The sequence below is a fragment of the Nelumbo nucifera genome, chromosome 2, assembly GCF_055504915.1.
Source record: "Nelumbo nucifera cultivar China Antique chromosome 2, China Antique-T2T, whole genome shotgun sequence".
Taxonomy (NCBI): Eukaryota; Viridiplantae; Streptophyta; class Magnoliopsida; order Proteales; family Nelumbonaceae; genus Nelumbo; species Nelumbo nucifera.
In genome coordinates, this window is record NC_142650.1 from 54,374,091 (window position 1) to 54,393,964 (window position 19,874).

General features: G+C 37.2%; 1 protein-coding gene across 1 annotated transcript; it reads right to left on the bottom strand.

Moving 5' to 3' along the window:
- Positions 1-477: 477 nt before the first annotated feature.
- On the bottom strand, positions 478-18,529 carry LOC104601268 (LIMR family protein At5g01460). Its single transcript, XM_010264555.3, has 14 exons — positions 17,974-18,529; positions 17,777-17,862; positions 7,583-7,698; positions 7,123-7,233; positions 6,328-6,426; positions 6,120-6,242; positions 5,387-5,449; positions 5,130-5,194; positions 4,126-4,235; positions 3,918-4,032; positions 3,736-3,801; positions 1,271-1,381; positions 1,111-1,177; positions 478-1,014 (listed from the first exon to the last, which is right to left on the bottom strand). Exons 1-14 carry the CDS (start codon positions 18,321-18,323, stop codon positions 967-969), a joined length of 1,530 nt encoding a protein of 509 aa, XP_010262857.1. The 5' UTR covers positions 18,324-18,529; the 3' UTR covers positions 478-966.
- Between the last annotated feature and the right edge of the window lie 1,345 nt (positions 18,530-19,874).

A 19,874-nucleotide genomic window follows, 5' to 3' on the forward strand; every position in this document is an offset into this window, starting at 1 on the left:
AGCAAATTGTGCGAGAAGCCCAGAACCAAATTGTTTTAGTTTCACATAAAATGTGAAGTGCAAATTCTAACTCTCCCAAACTGTACTGTAAACTGGAAAAAAAAAGTTGCATGTCTGAAAATGGCAAGATAGAGAATTTTATTTTTAACCAGAGCCGCATTCATCCACTCATTGTTTAAAATTTAAATAATTAGTTAAACGAAGCACAGAAGAATCTGTGATGTAGGCTGCAAGATCATTGACAAATGGTATGTCAGGAATGTTGGCAACTTGGCATATATGCAGGTTCTAACTAAGGTACATGGTGCATCTTTCAGAGTTCAGATTTATGCGTTTCCTTCTGGTAATCAGTCTCGGTGTTGAGGTGTTTTTGAGTTTCCCTAGTTTACTGTCGTTCGTGTGTATCCTCCTATTCGTTACACCTATACCCAATCAATTCTTAAATCCCAATATCCCGATATGCATCTTCCCAAACTCTTTAAACCTTGGTCAAAACCTTAAAAAGAATTGCAGTACAAAGTCATTCTCATTTGTACATATACATGAACATACTGATCAGCCGCACATACAAAAAAGAAATCTAGTTCCTGACAGATAGATCTACGTTACAGTAGCTGTGATTCTCCAAACCCAAGTCCCACATCCCCCTATAAGTTATCGCCATCGCAAGCACCTTGTCAACTTGCACAATAAATCAACCATGAAAGATTACATAGAAGGGTGAAGAAAAATAAGAGAGAAAAGTGGTACAAGGAGAGTGGAAGCAGTAACAGCACTCGCCACCACTACTTGAATTGTAGCAACCAATTTACACTTGGGTGAGATGGCCTACTTCACTTGACATCAACATATGGAAATAAAATCAGGCCGTGAACACCCAAATATGAATATCACTGCGAAATGAAATAAAGCTCTGAGAATTCTGAGGTCCTGAAGCCCTATTCTCTTCCAGGAGGCACCATTGTTTCAAGTGGAAAGATGAAACCTGCCACTTGGTTTTCTCTTTTTCCATCCCTGAAAATTTCAAAGATGTAAGTAGTCTAGATTTTTGCTGTACAGAAAATCCAACAATAAATCTATTTAAGAGAACATCTGAGTAGTGTAACTTACAAAGGCCACATAGTAAAGAAATGTTATACAAGCCAAAGCAATAAATGCAATTTGAAACACATTATATCTGCAAAGAGAACATCAATATTACCAATCTAACCGGTATAAATTTGAAGAAAAATTCAGAAAGCACATAGATTAGCTGTAAAATGTAACTTACTTATAAAGATATTTAATTCCACGAAGAGATTGCAATGTGTGTCCAAATATTTCCTGAGCAGCAGTTGCCTGAGCATAGTAACCAAACGCCGTTGCGCAGAATTGAATCACACTGCAGCAGAAAAAGACCAAAAACCATTGCTAATAAACATCAAATATTATTAATTTACCCAGCATTTCTCGTACAATAGATTCAATTAACCCAATAAAAAAAGCAGCTTAAATAATAGCAATTACTTGGTGAAAGACAATTTGGTAGTTTCAAATATATGACAACAATGGGCTCTAATACAACTGATCTGATATTTGAATGTTACTGACAAAATCTGAGCAGTTCTTGGTTGATTGTGTCGATAGATATCTGGATTGAGGGGTTCATTGAAATTGAAAACAACATTTATCTCTAGCACTTGCAACCTTCAAAAATGTTGAAAGAGGTGTTGTTATTTGTTCAATGTGGTTAACCAATGCTAGTTTTGTCATTTTCTCATGTATAGTTATATATTTTTATGATTCGCATGTATAGTTATATTATACATAAAAATATATAGTATATGTACCATATCATAAAATTATATATAATATATAAGAATATGCATATTTTGGGATTCTGCTGCCAAAGAGGTAAAAAGATACAATCAATGCAAGAGCCAGTTGAAGAGTGGTGTTGAGGGTCCTTTACCTACTATTGCAACCTGCTACATCTTCTAGTACTGGTTCTAGTTCTATAACATTTGCACATACTAGTACTCATGCCACTACCAATCACATATCGATTTTAGATAATCCATGTTTTCCCTGGATTGCAAACTGGTGTGTCTAATCATACGAACAGTGCTTCTTCCATGTTTCATTTGTCTCATTTATGTTTAGGTAGGGATAAGGTGTTTATAGCACAAATGATATAAGCAGACGCATCTCTTCTATTTCTGGGGAATGAAGTGTCAAGTTGTTTGATACTTTATCTTCCATTCCTATGTTCCAAACACTAGTCTTTATTCTAAGTAGTCCCACCAATAATTTAAATAGTTCTCTGACTTTCTTTCTTGCCCCTTGTGCTTTTCAAGATTTGGCATCCAAGAGGATGATTGTGAATGGTTGTGAAGCAAACAAGATATCTTTCGGATATGTTGCCTGTTTGATTAGCAACACCATGTCTAAGCCCATTAGGCGTTAGTAGAGCATTGCTATGGCATGCCTATCCTAGTCAATCATGAGGCATCTTTGATGTTAGAGGTTGAGGCTGCATTCTATTCTTGATGAGTTGGGAGTTAAAATTTTGGTTGTCCAAGTTCAATAGCATAGGCTGTCAGTGGAGCAAATCCATGTATGACATGTTAGTTCACAAAGACCCGGTATGACGGTGCCAAATCCAGCATGGGTCAACTAATGTGTCAAGCAGGGAGAGCCCTATTGATAGCCAAGGTTGTCAAAAATGCACAGCCAAAATTTTCTTGCTATTAATAGTGCATAATCCAGTTCAGCATGATAGAACAAAGATCATTGGTTAAAGATGAATGTTGATAGTTGCAGCTTTGGCAACCCAGGCCCACCCAGTGTACTCAGAAACTCAACTAGAACTACAGTGGCTGTATACTGTGGACCTTCAGGAATAGGGGATTCCACCAAAACAAAAATGATCACTATTTCACAGGGGCTTAGCATGCCTAAATTCATAATCCTTAGGGAGACTCGATAGTGGGAAGAGAATGGTTGAAGAATGGGGATATAGGTGCATGGTGATTCAGATATGCCATGAGGGAAATATAATCTCTGGTTGCAGAATAGAGATGCTTTCTCTTGGATTCCTAGGTTAGCAAATAGATGGCTGGTGGTTTAGCCCAAGCTAGGGGTTAACAGAAGTGATTTGTTTCAGGGAATAGCAAACAAAATGTAAAGGGATCTATGTAGTAATGGTAAGAAGGATAACTCTCTTTGCCAAGTGATGCTTTGTATTGTACATATTTGCTTATCTCCTTCTTAATAAATGAATTTATCGGTTACTGCTAAAAAAAAGGAAAAAAACAAAAAAAAAACAGAAAAAACAGAAGAGTTTTTAACTATCATTAATAAAGCTTCTTTTGATCATTGTTACTGATAAACAACAAAGTATATTGAAGTGGACAAGCACTTCATTAGATAAAAGGCCATTTCTAGGGAAGTATGCCTTCCTTTGATCATTGTTATTGATAAATAAAGGAGGCTGCTTGCCCACTACTTCCCCCCCCCCCCAAGTTTTTTTCTTTCTTCTCTCACGTTTCTCTTCTTCACAATCCCACGAACAACTTCAAATTACTTAATTGAAATGATTCTAGATCTACAAGTGAAAATCAAGAAATCAGTTCTTTCATTTAGATTGCAAATGTATTTTTGCAGAAAAAGTCAAGAATCAAATATTGAAGGATCCATCAACTTTTCCCATTTCAATTTGTAGATAAAAGACTGTATAGAGTCGAGCAAGCAAACCTGATGGAGCAAAGGAGAATGAGTCCCACATTGAAAAGAAACGAGTTCATGAGGGTTGCTCCCCACCTGAACCCAAATCAATTGAATTAAAATTGGAAAAAAGGGGTTAAAAAAAAAGAATGGACATTAGCCTGTAAATGCCAAAGCAAATCTGAACAAGTTAATTAGGCAGGGTTAATTACTTCATGGGGTGAATGGTTATGAAAACTAATCTTAAACCAAGCATCATTTCCCCTGCAATCACCGCAAGAAGAAGATAGAAACAGAAGAAGGCAAATGCTGCCGTACCCAAAAGGCCTGTTTATGAAGCCCAAACTACAAGTCAGATTATGAATATCCAAGAAAGAGGCAGGAAAAAGAAGATACACCCAAGATTTACTCATTACATACCCCAGATATCGTCCAGTTTGATGAAAATTTCATTCAGGAAAGAAGAAAGAGGAGGATCAATCAATAGATATATCACAATGTGTGCCACCCAAGCAACTGAAACAATTAACCTGGAAAGCAGAAATTGCGTATAGACTAAGGTTATACTGAAATTGTGAGTCATTTTGCCACAATAATACATAAATTAACCATTGGAAGCTATGTGTTGCTTCGTCCTACTTATAAATCGGTAACATCTACAATAAAATAAAAGAATGAACTATAGCATACACCATTTCAATATGTATGTACGCATACACCACTCCAAATGTTTTAGATAAAACTTTGTATTTTTTATCTTTTTTTTTAATTTTTATTATTTAATTGTGACATCAAGGGTGGACACATTTGATCCAAAAGGTTGAATTGTTGACCCACCACCAATGTCCAAACAAGAAAACAATTTCATTTTTTATTCGTTTTTAAATTTTGTATTTCATTCCCATCATCAATAAAACAATTATTATTTGTCACACTTATTTTTCTTTGATATGATTAAAATAAAATATTAGAGACATCCAAATTTTCTACATTTTTTTTGTAATTTTTTGTATTTGTTTCTATTTTAAAAAACCTTATTATTTAACTTTGACATCATGGGTTAACCCATTTGACCTAGATGGTTGAATTGCTTACCCACCATCTAGATGGAAGAGTGGTTTTGCTTTTAGGCCAATTGAAAAATAAAAAAACACACACACAACAAAGATTTTATATTGTTAAAAGTATTGGATATAGATCTAATTAGCAGAATTTATTGGTAAGGAAAATACCTTAAATATAAGATTTAATGAGTGGGAATGGAAGTTAATACCTTAAACATAAGACTTAATGAGAAAGAATTGAATGAGGTGAAAAGTAGTAGTTCAAATTACATTTCTGCCCTCACAAATAGAAAGGGACCAAATTCAAAATTAGGGGTATTTTAGTGAGAGAGAGAGAGAGAAGGGGGGGGGGGAACTCACCCTAGAATTCCCAATACAAGTTTTGCCAAGTACCCAAGAACAGTTAAAGCCCAAGTAGTCTCAGCCTGGATAATTCATACAAATAAGTGAGATGCACAAAGAATACCAAAAAAACCATGAATATAAGTATTCTTGTACATGTATCAGTTCAAGCATATAAAAACCTTTTTTTTTTCAATGTAAAATGAGACGTTTCCATTAATTTATATGAAAGAATATGTGATATACGTAAATGAAAAACAAAATAAGGCCATCACCTGCTCTCCATGTGGATACATCTCTTCCAAAACCTTGACATCATCTTCCAAAAGAAGCAACTCCTGTAAAATTAAGACAGCATGGAGCCATGGAATAAGCTACAGTTTACCATACTTGGAATAATAAAACCAATATTTGACTCACCAATCCACAGAAACAGGTTTGGAACAAGAGAAACTAATACAATTAGATTAATTCCAAATTAAATGAGAAAATTCATTGAGTATATGATTGCAAAATGCAGGAGCAACAAAGGCAAAATGAACATCTAAGCAGTTAGATATAATCTCAACTGGGATTAATAAGCAATGCAAGTCAAACAGGTAAAAAATGTACAACAGCTTAGATGGTAAATCGTGCCTTCAACAATGCTCATATGTTAAGGCCCCGTTTGGCGCATCTTTCCACGTGGTCTGTCGGCTATTTAGAAGCCCGGCAGATCGTGTTGTGGCCTTTTTCCGTTTGGTTCAGAGATCTAGCCGCCAAAAGACATTGCGCCGAAAAGACGCACAAAGCCCATTTTGGGCTATTTTCGAGAAGCTCCAAATGGAGCTTTTTGGTTTTTTTCAACTCGTCTTCGCGCGGAAAGACACGCCTTAACCAAACAGTCTTCAGGCTGTCAAGATCTTGATGCAAAAGCTCACTACGTCTTTTGACTGTCAAATCTTCCAGAAGATCTTCCAAAAAAGATTTTCCAAACAGCCCCTAAGTTATTATCAAGTAAAGATTTACCTTCTCAACAGTCTTAACATTTTTACGCCATTTTCTCCCCTTAGAACCACTTCTCTCTTCCTGATGAAGTGCATCAGCAGCCTTCTTCAATTCTCTTGCTTTTTTCCCCAGCTCAGTTGCCTCCTGCAGGAAATTAGTACCAACATCCACAATAAGATCATCATCCATAAATGCATAAAAACTAAATGGAATGTAAGGGAAAAAGCACCTTGATATATTCTGAGCGAGTAATAACAGCCTTTGGACGCCAAATGAATGAAAAAATAAGCCCCAGAGGTAGGCACGCAATACCAACACCACCAAATATCTGTATGGAATAATGTGAAGATACTATTTGGTTATGGAGATTCTTTCAATAGGAGAAAGGCAAATTTTCATACAACTTAGAGCATACTAGTCCCAGAAGAATGACAAATAAAATATTAATTTCCAATATTGAATATGATAAAATGGTACAAACGATCCTCTCACACTAACCCTATTTTATTTACATATTTACATGATCATCTATGATGCTTATAAGCATCTATAAAGAGAGCTGTATATAGCCCACTTAGATTTGCAACACATTAATATTGGTCCAATCTGATCCGGTCCAGTATGAGTCCATTATAGATGGATTCAATCCAATCTGATGGATACTTTGGACCATCCAAACTGTTCAAATTGGTTTTAATTTAGATTGGGTCCAACCCAAACCTGGTCCATTGACACCCGTACTCTTATCTTATGTCAATGGATCGGACATTGATTTAATCCGACCCAGTCCAATATAAATCCATTATCCATTACAAATAGACCAGGTCCAATCCAATCCAATAAATACTTTGAACCATTAAGTCCGGACTGGTCCAATTCAATATGTCTTATGGTTTGTCCGTCCCATCCAAATTGATTTTGATTTGGACGAAGTCCAACCCAAACTTGGTCCATTGACACCCCTACATATCAACACAAGAATAATCAGATGGGTAAAGTTTGAAGGTTGGCAAGTGTGACATACAGAGAAAAGCACTGATCCAACAATGGTGGCAAGAGCAACTACATATTCTGGAAAGGTTGTGCGCATAGTCCAAGTTTTCTCTGATGAAGCACTTGCTGAGTATGCAGAGCACTGGTAAAAAACAAAGAATACAGGAAAAGTCAGAAATGTTTAACATGAATGGTAACCATGTCAACCTCCAGCCTCCACCCCCAAATGGATAAATAAGTAAATAAATAACAAAACATGATGCCAAAATGAGGATTTAAAACTACTGAGTTCAGTTTTCCATTTCTTCCTTTCCCTCGGTGTTTATAATACTAATGTTGAGAATCACTAAATTGAGATGGAGAGTTCTGACTTACACATTACCAACAGTAGGAGAAAATGGCAGCATAAAGTTTCTCACAATATCCAAAAGGTGAAACCAAATATAAAAATGGATACAACCAGATGATAGATGAGTACAATAGAGTAGAACCTGGTGAAAGCCACTTCCAATGCATGGCTGACTACTTGAAAAATCCCAAGTATTTGGAAAATTTGTTGCAGATGAAGAGAGGTGCCTAACAGTGAAGTCCACCTTTCCAATCAGACCTAAATCCATTAAAAATAAAGAATTACAAAAAAGTGTGAAATAAGGACTCTGACTAGTAGAAAATAAATCACCATCATCATTATTTAAGCCTTGTCTCAACCATATGGGAACAGCTACATGAACCCTGCTTTGCCATTCCATTTGGTTTAGTGCCATACCCATTGTAGAAAATAAATCAGGTATAATGTGCTAATAAAATAAAGCCCAAGCAATTGAACAACCTATACTACAATTAGAAGCTTATCATAGAACCATTATTCCTTTCCACTTTGAGCCAGAGCAGGATTAATCAAGAGGCAAAGAACTTGACAAATACATAAGGAAGAGCAAAAGGTAACATATAGAATAATATGTCCCTTTACCCATCTCGTTGCAAATCAAAAAAATAAAATAAAATAAAATTAATTGTCCCTTTGATTACAGTTAAATGTAGAGAGATTCGAACTTCCTTTTTGCTAAGCAATTGAAGTTAAAGAAATGATCAGTTATCAAGTTTAAATGATGGAAATCAAGAACTATCATGGAGTTTAAATTGATTAGTAGCATTTCTAAACCTCTGAAATTTTCACGACAAGATATCATGATACCAGACTAAGGACATGGAAACAGATATGGGAAACAGGGATACAATTCTTCATTTCCTAAGATCCCAATATAGGTACAGGTATTCCATTTATTTATTTAATTTTATCATAGGTATCCTGTTATGATTGTGCCTTGTATTCTTTGTTGTGACCTGCTTCATGAACCAGCTCCGAATTAAGTTGAGAAAAAAAAAAACCCGAAGGCAAAATTTCATAGTGGTTTGTGGTGGAAGTGTAGTAGAGACCCGATCCATATTCAACTTATGGGTCAGGCCTGAATACAAAGAGTAGTGTATTTTGGGGTTCTTTCTCTTGTATACTGGTCTAGTAGTCTTTGGTTTGTGAGAGAAGTCGAGCGACTTTTGGTGTATTTGGGGTTTAGGGTTTTCTATGAGTGAGGTTGTGAGTGCACAGATATTTATTCTTCTCCATTGCTGATTTCATAGTGGGTTTCTGCTCCTTCGCCCGTGGATGTAGGCTATAAATGTAAATCTGTGTGTTCTCTCTGTCTTACTTCTCTTTATCTCTGTTTTCTTTCGTTTTAGGGTGCCATTCGAATCTATATTTCTAGGTTTTACGCAACATATCCCATTTATATGCTTGTAACATTCTTTTATGTCTAATTTTTTAAACTAAGTGTAATTCTAAGTATTATTTTTTAATATTAGTTCATTTCTTAATACTTGTATCTTAAAATAATGTAAATGTAACTTTTAATATATAAAGATCTATGTAGTATGATTTGTCAACCCATACAATTTTACATATCTTAAAGTGTTAATGCTATAAAGCAAATTCTATAAGTTTACTTGCAGTACTGAGTGCAATGTTTCAAGAAAGCATGCCTTATGACCCTTTCCCAAGTCTCATCTCACTCTCTCTAATTTCTTGTATCTCTAGCTCCCTACATAAGCCATCCCATGACCCCTACTTGCTCTTGTATCTCTGCATAAACAAGCTACCTTGAAATCTCCTCCAACAGCATTTTGAAAATCTTCCACTTCTCTTTGTCTATCCTTTTTCTGCATAAATCTTCCCCTCCCAAAAAGAATAGATCATATTTACCAACATGGCAACATGACCTTCTGAACCCACAATGTTCTTCAAAATTGTTCTTTCTATTTAATTGATGAGTTTCACTCAGTGGAACGTCCTCCTCAGCAACCTTTTCGTTAATTTCCTAAATATCCTTCTACATTTTTATTAGTGCTTTCAGAAAGTGGTCAAGTTTGATAACTCCTAGCAACTAAGACTTTCTTGGATCTCTATATCAGTATCCCATTTTTTTTAGATAAGCCCCTATATCAGTATCCTTACAAGTATGCAGAGTGAAACTGTCAACAATTGCTGACTCATTCTCAAAATCCAAACAAACATCTTTTTTTTTTTTTGATCAATAACACTTTCATTAAATCATCAGTAGAAAATTTACAGGAGGAAGACAAACACACTTATCTTCCAAGAGCCACAAAGAGCCTCATAAAAGGAAAAAAAGAAGAAAGAGAGAAAAGAAGACACTAAAGTTACAGCTTATCCAAAACAGTGAATCCCTTTCTGCCCCTTGTTTAGCTAAACCGTCAACTAGGGAATTAGCCAATCTTTTAACCCAACATGTCTTAACTTCCATCTCCCGCACCAGCCACATGAATTTCCTCCTCTCATTGTTGTACTTCCATAAACCATTTTGATCTTTAGTCAGCCACCCTATCACCACCTCTGAATCCCCTTCAATTATGAGTTTCTTGATGTTCAACTCCTTAGCTTTCCAGACTCCTTCCATAACTGCAAAGATCTCAGCTCTAAGGGAATCACCCACTCCAATTGGGCCTGAGAACATTGCAGAGATGACCCCATTTTCGTCCCTAAAAACACCTCCAATCCCCGATTGCCCTGGATTTCCCCTACTGCATCCATCAAAGTTTAATTTCAAGAATCCACTAGGTGGGGGAGTCCAAGCCGCATTCATTACTGACTTGGTCTGTGTGCAATTTGCAATTTCACCCCACTTCCTCAACATGTCATCCACAGTGTAATCTGTGAATAGTTTCAAATATTTCAGCCACTGTACCGCCCTAATATGTATGATAGCCCTCAGATCTGTTGCTCCTCTTTGGGTTTCTGAGAATATCCTAGAGTTTCTTTCTTCCCACAATATCCAACATACTGCAGCCCTTAGTCCTCTCCACATTATCCTTCCCCTTTTTATCCGCCACCTGAAAAAGTTAGGGGAGAAAAGGCCCTGCAAGTCTGATGGGGGATTCCAACTGCATCCAAATAAGGAGGAAGCCCAATCCCAAATTGACCTCGCAAAGTGGCAAGACACCAGTAGGTGAAAACCAGTCTCCCCATCCGCTTTACATAGAACACACCACTGAGGTGATAAGCAAGTATTGGGTCTCTTCTTTTGGAGTAGATCACCAGTGTTAATTCTTTCCAGATAGGCTTCCCAACAAAAACTACCAACCCTAGGAGGTATTGCTCTGCACCAAACCTCACCAACAGGGAAAGGGGGGAAGGTAGGACTGGTGGACTGACTTAAGACTTTGAAGAACGAAGCACAAGAGAATATGCCATTGGGGGTAGGTGTCCAAATTCTAGAATCCGCCCTAGTGGGGTCTAAGACAACGTTATCAAGAAGTGCAATAAGGCTCGAAATACTGTCGAGGTTTGAGTCCCTCAAATCCCTTCTTAGACCCAAGTTCCACCCAATCCCAGAAGTGGAAGAGGACGGGGTGATGAAAGACGAGATCGGCTCATTTTTCAAATCGGAAAGAGCATACAAAGAAGGAAATTGATCCTTTAAAGGGGCGCTCCCCACCCAGGTTTGTTCCCAAAATTTTATGGAGTTACCGGAATTCAAGTCATACCTGATATTAGGGGAGAAAATTAGTAGCAGGTCATGAATGACTTTCCAATGAGAATTGCTTGTGGTCCTAGCTCTGATTCTAGCGTCCCATCCATTGTGCTCCAGCCCATGTATACTTGCCACTATTCTAGCCCATAGTTTCTCCTTCTCCATAGGGAACCTCCACAACCACTTCCCCAATAGAGTCATATTCCTTCTCCTGATTCTCCCAAGCCCCACGCCACCACAAGACTTACTCCTACATACTATCTCCCAGCTAACTCTATGATCCCTCTTCTCCTCTCCTGGCTCCCACAGGAAATCTCTCATAAGCTTCTCTAATCTGTTAGCAACATTCACTGGGATTTTAAACACCGATAAGAAAAAGATGGGTAAGTTAGCAAGCGTGGCCTTAATTAGTGTAATTCTCCCACCGAGAGAATTACATCTTCTTGCAACACAATAAAATTGCAATTTTCCACAAATAATAGACCTCAGCAATACATGACCCCTTCACATAAACACAACCCAGAATTTCAATAAAATTGGATCCAAGATGGAACCTATTGCAGAATTAATTTGATGAAAAGATGAAATGAAACCACATATTGCACGAAGACATCTTCTGAACCTAAAAACAAGCAAATCTCCTAGAATCCATATACTTTGATCAGTTCCCTGAGCCAAATCTATTCCACCAAAAGAGATCTACTTGGTAAGGAGCAGCTAGCTAAGAGTGAAATATTACTTATTAAGGGAGACGAAACAATGGAAATATAGTGAACAATGAATACAGTTCCTGTAAAGACAGGAATTGACAGGACCCGACCCAGTGTAAAATGGAATTTGTCAAGTCCCTACAATTGTTGTCTACGGTGTAAAATGGAATTTGTCAAGTCAATTCAATGCCTGGCCCGACCCGGTAAACTTATGGTGCATGATTCCAGTTTGACCCATTCCAATTGGTCCAATCCGGTTTGGTTTGAGTTTTAGCTTGAACCAGTTCGATTTCGCGTGGGTTGGATCAGAGTTGTCAGAACCGGTTCGGTCTGGATCAGGTCCGGTTCGGCTCAACCCAACAGATTATGACAACACCACAGCTATGTGGCCAGTTCAAGGGGTTTTTGAACTCCGATTTAGCTGAAATTTTGTGGGCCCCCACTAGACCCTATGACCCTATTATGTATGAAATTTCACACAAAAACACCCTTTGGATAAGGAGATATTGGACTGGTTCAGTGACTGATCTTCCGGTTCACTATCATATTGATGACTTCTTGAGGCCAGTTGAGGGGGTTTCCAACCTCGGATTGAGCTGAAATTTGGAAGGATCATAGAGTACCCTATTGTGTAATTTTGTTCAAAATTTCATTCAAAATGAACCTATATATGTATATATATTGTCTTTATTTGGACATGACTGTGAGGTTCTCCTCTATAAATAAGTCACATATTTGCACTTAACTACAATGGGTAGCAGATCGGCCCAACGAAAGAACGCTACCTTGAATAGTTAGAGTGGGATGGAAAGACTAAATAAGGGGTTCTGCTTGGGGAAACTTGTAACCCAACGGTGATGAACTTACCCAACCAACAGAATCACTTACTTAGTCTAGACCATCGAGATCATTTGTAGAATTATCGTTCAGGCCAATGGAGGAATGATATCCTACATCGAACTTGGGTCAAGACCTTATCAGGATTATGCAATGGTCTTGATGAGATCTAACTAATGGTTACCCCATTTTTAAGTTAGATTATTGATATGTGTGTGTATTTTATGTAGCATGACATTTTGTATGAAACTTGCAGTTGTTAATCCAGCAATGGTTAATGGTTATCTATCAGGCATTGAAATATTAACTGGTACAAACTTTAACAAGTGGAAAGACCAGATTATGATTGTTCTAAGTGCATGGATTTGGATCTTGCAATTAGAACAGACAAACCCACTGAAATCACTGGTGCCAGTACTGGTGAGCAAAAGGCACTTTATGAAAAGTGAAAACGTTCTAATCGCATGAGTCTCATGATCATAAGGAGCACCATTTCTACTGCAATCCGTGGTGCAATTCCTGAAAAGGAAAGCGCAATGGATTATTTAAAGGTAGTAGAAGAACACTTTGTTGGCTCCACAAAAACATTAACAAATACCCTCATGATCAAAATGATCACCATGAAATATGATGGTCGCAGTGGAGTACGTGAGCACATTATGAAAATGAGTGACATGGCAAACCAGCTAAAAGGAATGGATATGGAAATATCCAAAGGTTTCCTGTGCACTTCATTATGACTTCTCTTCCTGCACAATTTGATCCATTTAAGATCAACTATAATACGCAAAAAGAGAAATGGAAAATGAGCGAGCTAATTGCCATGTGTTCAAGAAGAAGAAAGGCTTAAGAGTGAAATGCCTGAAAGTGCTCACCTAACCATTGGACCACATAGAGACATTTCAGGAAAAAAACTCAGAGAAAGAGAAAGAGAAAAGAGAAGGTAATTGCGAAAAATGGGGATCATAAAGCCCGTTGCTTCTTCTGTAAAAAGAAGGGACACGTAAAGAAAGAATGTCCCAAATATGCGGCACGGCTCAACAAGAAAGGTAAGAATTATGCCTTTATGTTTTCTGAATCCTATTTGGTTAGCGCACCTTCTAATACTTGGTGGATGTATACGGGCGCTACAACTCATGTCACGGTTTCTCTGCAGGGCTTTCTAACAAACCGACAACTGCATAAGGGAGAACGCACCATAGCCGTTGGAAATGGAATAGAGATAGATGTTGAAGCCGTAGGGACATATTGTCTCATTTTGGATACCGGCTTTCATCTAGACTTAGTAGATACACTATATGTACCTACATTTAAGAGAAATCTTATTTCAGTTCCTAAACTTGATTCCTATGGCTTTGAATTTAAATTTAAGAATAAAAGTTTTACTCTACTCCATAATTCCATTAAAGTTGGGAATTGTGTGTTATGCAGAAATCTTTACAAGATTAATTTGCACCCTATCTTTGCTCATGGCCCATATAGCTTGCATGAGAACTATATGGTCGGGAATAAAAGAAATCGAGTGAATGAGAATTCATCCATTCTGTGGCATAAAAGATTAGGCCACATTTCTAAAGAAAGAATGGAATATCTCACAAAAGATGGAATCTTTAGTTCGCTGGATTATTCTGACTTCGACATACGTGTGGATTGCATAAAGGGAAAATTCACCAAAACCACTAAAAGGGGAGCCACAAGATGTGTAGAGTTACTGGAAACAATACATACGGATATTTGTGGATCATTCCCTACTCCTACTATGGGAGGACACAGATACATCATTACCTTTATAGATGATTTCTCTAGATACAATTACGTGTATCTGATTCATGAGAAATCAGAAGCACTTGATGTTTTCAAGATCTTCAAGACAGAAGTTGAAAATCAACTCAATAAGAAGATCAAAAGTATACGGTCTAATAGAGGAGGTGAATATTATGGTAAATACACCGAAACAGGTCAAAATCCAAGTGCTTTTGCCTTATTTTTACAAGAACATAGGATCGTTGCAAACTACACCATGCCAGGTACACCTGAGCAGAATGGTGTAGTAAAGTGACAAAACCGTACTCTCATGGACATGGTACGAAGTATGCTGAGTAATTCAAGTCTACCTGATAATTTATGGGGAGAAGCCTTAAAGACAGTTGTACACATTCTCAACAGAGTTCCTACTAAAGCAATCCCTAATACCCCATATGAATTATGGACTGGTAGGAAACCCAAATTAGGGTATTTACGTATTTGGGGTTGTCCAGCTAAGGTAAAAGTACATAACCCGCAACCAGGTAAATTGGATCCCAAGACAGTTAGTGGTTATTTTGTTGGTTACCCTGAAAGATCTAAGGGTTATAAATTCTTTTGCCCTAGTTTAAATACTATAATTGTGGAATCCAGGCAAGCCGAATTTCTAGAATTTGGGAATTCTAGTGAGAGCTCTGGATCTAGGCAGATCACCTTTCAGGAAAATCCAGTAATCATACCTGTACCAGTCATACAGGAAAGAGCTATACCAATTGAAACTCTTGAGGTTGATACACAAGGTGTCCAAAATAATGAAATTACTGAAAATACAACGCCAGAAGAACAAGTCTAACTTAGAAGATCTCAAAGAGTTCGGAGATCGGCAAATCAAATGACTATGAAGTCTATTTAAATGAGTGTAAGCATGAGTTGAATTTAGAAAATGATCATGTATCATTTATTGAGGCCAACAACTCAAGGGAATCAGCTCATTGGTTGGAAACCATGAAGGATGAGCTTGAATCCATGAAAAACAATGATGTCTGGGATCTCGTTATTCTACCTGAAGGAGTTAAGCCAATAGGCTGTAAATGGGTTTTTAAAACCATACAAGACTCTAAGGGAACATTGAAAGATATAAAGCTCAGCTCATTGCAAAAGGATACACTCAAAAATAAGAAATAGACTATACAGAGACCTCTCCAGTGTCAAAGAATGACTCATTTAGGATAGTCATAGCACGATTGCTCACTTTGATCTAGAACTGCATCAGATGGATGTTAAGACAACCTTTCTAAACGGAGATCTGCATGAAGAAGTCTACATGCAACAACCAAAAGGTTTTGAAGTAGACTACAAGAAAGGTTTAGTTTGCAAATTAAAGAAATCCATTTATGGTCTAAAGCAGGCATCTCAGCAATGGTACCTAAAATTCCATAATATTTTGTGTAATTATGGATTTAAGGAAAATATTGTTGACCAATGTATATACCTGAAGGTCAGTGGGAGCAGATACATCATCTTAACCTTATATGTTGATGATATCTTGATTACTAGTAACAGTCTTACAATGTTACACGAGACCAAAAGATTTTTATCAAACAATTTTGATATGAAGGATCTCGATGAAGCCTCTTATGTTTTAGGCATTCAAATTTTCCGATATCGGTCTCATAATATCCTGGGATTAACCTAGAAAGCATATATAGAAAAGGTGCTTAAAAGATTTAACATGCAAAGTTGTGCTAGCACTGCTGCCCCTGTGGTAAAAGGAGATAAATTTAGTTTACTTCAATGCCCTAAGAACCAATTAAAGCAAGAGCAGATGAACAACATTCCCTATGCATCAGCCGTGGAAAGTCTTATGTACGTAGATGTGTGTACCCGTCCTGATATAGCATTTGTTGTTGGTATGCTTGGAATATACCAAAAGAATCCTGGTATCGACCATTGGAAGGCAGCCAAGAAAGTCATGCGCTATTTACAAGGAACTAAGAATTATATGCCCACTTATAAGCACTCAGAATATTTGGAGGTAATAGGATATACTGATTCCGACTTTGCTGGATGTCAGGATACTCATCCATCTACTTCTGATTATATCTTCATGATGGCGAAAGGGCCTATTTCATGGAGAAATGCAAAACAAACTGCAAGAACTACTTCATCTACTATGGAAGTAGAATTCATAGCTTGTTATGAAGCAATTAGTCATGCCATATGGTTGCGTAATTTTATCTCAGGTCTTCGAGTAATGGACTCAATTCAGAGACCAATGAGGATTTATTGTGATAATGTTGTTGCCGTGTTTTTCTCAAAAAATAACAAGACAAGAACAGGGTCGAAGCACATTGACATCAAGTACCTTGTTGTGAGGGAAAGGGTTCAGGATCAGATTGTGTCAATAGAACGTATTAATACTATACTCATGCTAGCTGATCCATTAACGAAGGGACTCCCACCTAAGCTCTTTCGGAGCATGTAGCGCGCATAGGGTTAATGGACAGTTTTGATAAATTGGATATGTATTGAGTGTGATGATTTTTACCACTGCACGTGATCACAATAAAATTACCAATTCTGATAAACATATCTTTAATCTTCCTCTCAATTTAAATGTGTACACATAACATGAGACAGAGATATATGGGCCATGCTTAGGTTGTCTAAGCACTGTATACAGTTTGTTCATATTGGTTGAAGTTGCTAATTCTATAACCATCTATGGTCCTGAGTCAAATTAATAGAGCTCAAGTGACTTTGATGATTTGGGATAGTCATTTCAACTGAATAGAACAGATACCCTTAGGTTTATCATACATTAATAGTCATATAAAATAAACAAAAAGATTCATCTCAGTTAAGTGGGAGATTGTTAGAACTTATAGCTTGATATGAATCAACAACTGGGACCCAGTAGTGTCTAGAACCAACTGCTGAAATGGCAAGCTATTCTAGAAGCCCACCTAAGACTCCGTGAGAAAGGGAGTACATGGTTTTATATCCAATGGTTTGTAAAACAGAGGTTGATAGAGCCTCTGGTTTTACAGTTCCTTAACCATGAAGGAAGGCCCCTCTCTAGGCAGTTCGGGCTCTACAATAGAACCCCATACAAATACACAGTAGCCATCCATTGGTTGAGAGAGAGAAGAGTCCCCATTATTCTCTGTTTTTCAGATTTTGCAGTTCAACAAGGAGCAGCAAAGTGTTCTCCGTTCTGAAGGTCTCTAATGTTAGAGACATGGATGCCAACTTCACATTAACAGCTCAAGGTCGGTTTTACTTATTTCAGTCCACTTCTACAACAGCAATGAATGCTTCTATAGTCATCATTATATCTAAAACTTACCGTATAAAATTCCAAGCACTAGACCACAAACAATGGCCGTCGTCACGACCCACAGCAATGCGCTTTTTATCCGTTTCGCTACGCTCCTGCACAGGCACAAGGAAGACGAACATCAACACTAACAACAACCCAATTTCCCTTAAGAACCAAAAATTAATGAATATGCCTATAAAACTAAAAACCCTAGAGAGACTGACTTGTCCTGGTCGCCTTCGTAGTAAAACATAGCGAAGGGGATAACAAAGAAGACGAGAACGGCATCAACGATGTAGACAATGAGCCAGAGCTCTTTCATGGGCAGGGTAAGATTACAAGCACCACTGTAAATCGCGTGCCGACAGGCCTGACGGTTAGCAACATCGGCTGGAAGCATCAAAATGGAGATTGCGGCAACCGAGAGGCCAAGAACAACGACGAACTTGGGAAAATATGCCTGGTTCACATCGTCGGGATGCTGGTAGTTGACAAGAAGGTACACATTGAAGATGAAAACCAGAACACAGACTACTATCGCGACAATTACCAAAGCAAGATTAAAATCCCCCATTTTCCGAGCTTCCCAGTCGAACTAAATCAATTCAAACCACTCGATCGAGAAAATGAATTTTTTTCTGGTTGTTCAGTTGCCCTTCAACAGTGAAGAAATCGAAGGAGAACTCTCATCTGATCTGCTATGCTCTGCTCTTGTTTTCTTTCTTCAGAAATTGGGAAAAAAACTAATCAACAGAGAGAGAGAGAGAGAGAGATTGTCTTCAGAAGCGTGTGCGTTTGACGTGCGGTGTGAGGACTGAATGACGGTATTGTCCTCGGAATTCGACGAATGGACAGATGCAGATAACGATGAACGGGCTTCATTTTCGTGGGAGCTTTTGTAATTTTACTGCCTCAAATGATTAAACATTCGGACAACCTGTAAATGCGATGCAACGAGCCTTCATCGCTACTCGATCATGTTGATGCGTCAATTACTTCTTGTTGCTAATTACCAAAAAGCCTCTTTTTATATCTTGCCACGTGGAACAGTTGACCGAAAACCGGTTGAAAAGGTTTGTAACAGACCTGGACTCCGGACTTCGGACTTTCGGAGCGCTAGCCCAACTGCATAGGCTCCGTTTGGGAAGAGTTAAAATGCAATTTAATTGCATATATGCATTCTGTTCAGTTTTGTTGGTCTTTGGTAAAAATGCATTTACATATTGAAATGAGGTTTTCACATATTTGAAGGCATGTTTGTACTCAAATGAGAGCAAAGTTTACATAAAAAATGTACATTTTTGCTGTTTTGCACTCAAAGTGATCGGTATTAAGGTTGTGTTTGGTTGTAATGCAAATTTATTTGCATTGATGCAAAACCATGGTGGTGCAAATGATGATTTATTTTTATTTCAAAATTTACTTTGTTTTGTTTGATTGCAGTAAAAATGAAGTAAAATAAAATCTGAAACAATATAAAGTAAAATCCAAAATAAAATAGTTTTACATTTAAATTAGGGGTGTTCACGGGTCGGGTTGGGTCGATTTGAGTCATTTTCTTCAACCAACCCGACCTAATCGGTTTACTTATTGACTAAACCGAAACTGACCGACCTTGAAGCAAAACCGACCCAAACATTTTGGGTCTGTTTTGGTCGGTTTTTATATATATTTTAAACTAAAATATCTATTTATATTTAAGTTTATTTCATTTTAGTTTTTATGCAAAATCAAAATATATATTTAAATCGATTAATTTTTATGCAAAACTGATTTTTTTGTCAATATATATTTAAAATTTATATAAAACTGAATTAAATATTGTACCATTGTATTATATTTGTATTGGTTTTATATTTTTAGTTTTTATCATAAATAGCCATTTTTTTCAAAGTTCAAACAAAACACATAAAATATATCAACATTTAATATATAGGGTAGGGACTAATTAATAATTACTTAAATATATAGGATCGGTTCGGTTCGATTTTGGTTTTCATGTTGGTTTATTTTCTCATACAAACTGAAACCAACCGGTAGTTTTGAAAAACCAGCCAACTCGGGTTGGGTTTGGCCGGTTTGACATTTTATGTGAACACTCCTAATTTACATGCAAAACTAAACC